The 4,301-nt window shown below is 41.7% G+C and overlaps 1 protein-coding gene across 1 annotated transcript in view; it reads left to right on the top strand.

The window, feature by feature from the left end:
- LOC138162109 (acid-sensing ion channel 2-like) overlaps window positions 1-3,392 on the top strand; it is a 99,259-nt gene extending 95,867 nt beyond the window's left edge. The window contains exons 3-4 of the mRNA XM_069089186.1: window positions 2,017-2,112; window positions 2,266-3,392. Of these exons, the coding sequence (XP_068945287.1) occupies window positions 2,017-2,112; window positions 2,266-2,289 (120 nt within the window). The 3' untranslated portion in view covers window positions 2,290-3,392. The remainder of the gene's footprint in view (window positions 1-2,016; window positions 2,113-2,265) is intronic.
- Window positions 3,393-4,301: the final 909 nt, after the last annotated feature.

The following is a 4,301-nucleotide window of genomic DNA, read 5'->3' as shown; positions in this document are numbered from 1 at the left end:
TCTCTCTCTCTCTCTCTCTCTCTCTTTCTCTCTCTCTTTTTGCTTTTTGGAGCGCAATTGGAGTTAAGTGATTTGCCCAAGGTCACACAGCTAATTTTTGTGTTAAGTGTCTGAGACCAGGTTTGAAGTCAGGTCCTCCTGACTCCAGGACCTGTGGTCTACTCACTGAGCCACCTAGCCACGCCCCTTAACTCACTTCTTAAAGAGGCCTATTCACTGAATGTACAGTTTCACTCAAAGTGAGAACCTGAAAAGACTTTAGCTTAAAAGGGCCAAGTTCTCCCATTGCATGCTGGGTCATCTCCAGTCATCCTTATTGATATCTGGCCACTGGACCTACATGGTTCTGGAGGAGAAAGTGAGGCTAGTGACTTTTCACAGCCCTTCTTCCCTTAAATCCAATTCATTTGCATGTATCACCTCCCTAATGTCATGGTTGTCTTTGAGAAGGAAGGACAAATCACAATCTTCCCCTATCAAAGCATGGCAGGTAGAAAAAACACTGACACTGGAGTTATGGTAATAGCTGTGTGTATAAAGCACTTAACCTTCCTGAATTTTAGTCTCCTCATCTGTAAAATGGATGGGTGCCTGGGATGAGGGGAAGAGGGGAGTCTAGATGGCCTTTAGGTGTTTCTCTCAGCCAGCTCTAAATATGGGATCCTAGAAGGGCCCTAAAATTCAAGATTTGCTCTTCAGGGTTAGCTTAATTCACTGAGTTCCTTTTCTTAGAGGCATTTGAATAAACCTTATTTCTAACTATAGAACAAAGAATGTGTGCTTTGTAAAGGGAATGTCTTTAAGCATCAATGAACAAAGGGGAAATGTTTTTTTTTAAAGCAGGATTGAAGGGGTATCTTTTTATTTTCCTTTCAGGTTCCCCAGAATCCTAAATTCTAAATTTTCCTAAATAAGACTTAAAAATTCTAAATTTTATCTCCAGGTTCCTTACATCTTTAATCGCCCCCTGGCTATCCATGTCAGGAGGTACAGCTTGTTTAATTGATTGAGGTAAGGTTCCTTTCACATTTCTAGTATGACAAGAGAGCCATATTTTATCTAATCCTTCAGGAATTAAATGTTCTCCATTTCTCTCAGAGATTAGAGCCAGATACCTGTCTGTTGAAAATCTGATGCCCGTGGAGTGGATGAGAAATAATGGAGTCTCTAGAAACATACTCAGGGCTCCTTATGGCTGTTGGGGACTTGGGCAGACCTGTTAAAAACAGATAAGCTGGGATAAAATCATTAAAAACTAACCTCTCTGCTTCAGATTTCCCAAGAAACTGGCAACTTGGAAAAAGTCTGGGGGCAGGCTTACTTCTTGGGACATCAATGTGTTCATTACTTGTAGGAGATATATAGTGGTATGCAAAGAACATTTGGAGTAAGAGGATTTGTGTTCAAATCCTACCTCTGATGATTACTACTTTGAACAAATCTCTTAATTTCCCTGGGTTCAAGTTTTCTCATCTGCAAAGTGAGAGGGATGGATAAGAATCAAAGATGAAGAAGGGACTCAAAGGACACACTAACACACCTTTCGTTTTATAGATGAGGAAACAGAGTCTGAGGAAAGTTAAGCGACTTGTCTGAGGTCACACAGGCAATAAATATCTGAGGTGGGATTTGAACCAAGGTCCTCAAGTTCAGAGTCAATGTTGTTTCCACTCTGTCACGTTGCCTCCTATATGACCTTCACTGTTCCTTCCACCCTTACACTCTCCCCAGGTAGAGAGAAAGAATGGGTAGGTCACTGTCCAGGACAGATCTTCCAGAGACAACAACAGCAATACCCACCCACACCCCCCACAATAGTTAACATTTATATAGCACTTCCTATGTCCCGGGCACTGTGGTGGGGGCTTTACAAATTCCATCTCATTTGATCCTCACGGTAGCCCTGGGATATAGGTGCAATTATTATCCCCATTTTACAGCTGAGGAAACTGAGGCAGAGAGAGGTTGTGTCAGGAAGTGTCAGACTGGGTTTGATTTCAGTCTTCCTAACTTTAGGACCAGTGTCTATCCATGGTGCTACCTAGCTGTGAAAGGAGTATGTCCCCTGAAATAACCATCTTCAGGAAAGACGAAGGAAAGAAACAGACCAAGGTAATCTTTTATGATTTGCTCACCAACCTTTGACTACTTTGCAGTTTCATGTCTAAAGCCACACATTATAAGCAGTTTCCTCCTTGGCCTGTGTATTGGGTCAGTCCTTGGTGGTGACTGAGAACTGTTCATGATTCTGCCTCTGTCATTTAGGTTCCAGTGGAAGCCAGAGTCTAGGTCTCCCAGAGAAGCATGGTGGACTGCTTCTTAGAGGGGAGAAGAAGGGAAAAGAGAAGACCGACCTTCATCTCTTCTACTGCTCCCTGACAGGTCAAACATTGGGGTGACCTTCTCACTTGTCAAAGCACAATCCTGGTGAACAAGGAGGGATGAGCAAGGGACTCTCATCCTGTGCACCAGAACACCTGGATGTCTGCCATTGGGATCTGGGGGACAGCTCTGCCAATAGTAACACAGTGTTGATGACTTCGTTCCCTGGTGGTGTCACATATTCTGTTCCTCAAACAAGCTAACTCATTTGCCCTTCCCCATATACCACACACCATCTCCCACCTCTAGGCTTTTGTTTTAGGACAATAGGATGGATTAAAGGTGGGGGGATGGAGATGGAACAGGGAAACCAGTTAGAAGACTGTTACCTTAATCAAGAAAAGTCTGAATTATTGAATGCTTCTTGTCCATGGATATCCCCTTTCTTCCTGAAGCACATTATTCCATTTTTGAAGACCATTTTACTTATGTCATTGGTGCTTGACACATAGAAAGCAGGATACATTGATTTATTAATTCATTCATCAAATCTAAGTCCCCCTCTGTAATTTCTGTCCATCTTCAATAGAATTTGCTTCCATGCCTTCAACTCTCATCTCTAAAGGGATGACTTTCAAATCTGTGTCTGTAGTCCTGACCTCTCCCATGAACTCCATACCTTGTCTTTAAGATGCCCTCATCTGGATATTCTTTCTTTAACTCAATACATACATAATATACATACATATGCACATACATATACATGTGTGTTTATGGTGTGTGTGTGAGAGAGAGACAGACAGAGACAGGGAGAGAGAGTGAGAGACAGAGAGAGAGAAGGAGGGAGGGAGAGAGATAGAGAAAGAAAGAAAGAGAGAGACAGACAGACAGACAGAGAGTTGGGAGGAAATAGATATACCCACATATACAATACATATACACATACAACTAAGTTTTTTTTTACCCATATTTGCATTTTAGTGGTATCATTCAACATCTTCAATTTTCAAAACCTGGTTTCATCTCTGTCTCCTTTCTCTGAGAAAGAGCGAGCGAGAATGAGAGAGAGAGAGAGAGAGAGAGAGAGAGAGAGAGAGAGAGAGAGAGAGAGAGAATTACACAGTCCTGTCCTTCACCCTTGTCCTCTCTGTCTTTTGATAATTCTTTTTTTTTCTATTCTCACAACTACCACATTAGCACAATGCTACACCTTGATGCTATTGCAATGAAATCCTAAATAAACATTTGGGCCTTACTCTCTTTCCTCTTCAATCCATCCTTTACACCAAAGTGTACCATTAAGATGGTGTTGGTGACCATTGACAAAACAGGTTGAATAGGTTATTAGTGATGGAGGATTAGTCTTCCTTTTGCATGGACCACATAAATCCCTTTTACTCATAGCTCTCCTATAATTTCTAATTTCCTGCCAAATAAAGTCCAGATTCTTTTACTTGGCTTTCAAGGACTTCCATAATCCTTGCTTCATCCATGTCCTTTACATTTATTCTGTACTGTAGCCAAACCTGATCTTCCTCCAGCATTCCTTGTGCTTATCTACCTCTTTGCTTTTGTACGCACTGTTCCTTGTACTTGAGATGGCTTCTCCATCCTCAACCTGCTACTGAATTCATACTTGTCATTTAAAGCCCATTCTCAATGCTATCTATTGTTCAAAAGCTTATCCTTACCTCCCAGTTGATAATGACCTTCCTGCTCTAATCTCCTGAAGAAATGTATCCTTCTTTCTTTAATAAACTTAGCACCTACCATTGTGGATGAAAGCTATCAGTTTGTGAGGTATGGCCCCTGCAAACTGTCTGCTAGTTTTTTTTCCTTTCTCTTTTTTTTTTTTTAACAATCGGGGTTAAGTAACTTGCTCAAGGTTACACAGCCAGCTATTTATGGGTGTGGTGCTAAGTATCTGAGCTTGGATTCGATCCCAGGTCAGCCTGATTCTGGGGCTGGTGCTCTTACTC

Source organism: Petaurus breviceps, unplaced genomic scaffold (genome assembly GCF_028583685.1).
Source record: "Petaurus breviceps papuanus isolate PSGF00001 unplaced genomic scaffold, PetGlider_PUasm1.0 186, whole genome shotgun sequence".
NCBI lineage: Eukaryota > Metazoa > Chordata > Mammalia > Diprotodontia > Petauridae > Petaurus > Petaurus breviceps.
The sequence above is the reverse complement of the archived record's forward strand: the minus strand, read 5'-3'. Positions and strand labels throughout refer to the sequence as shown.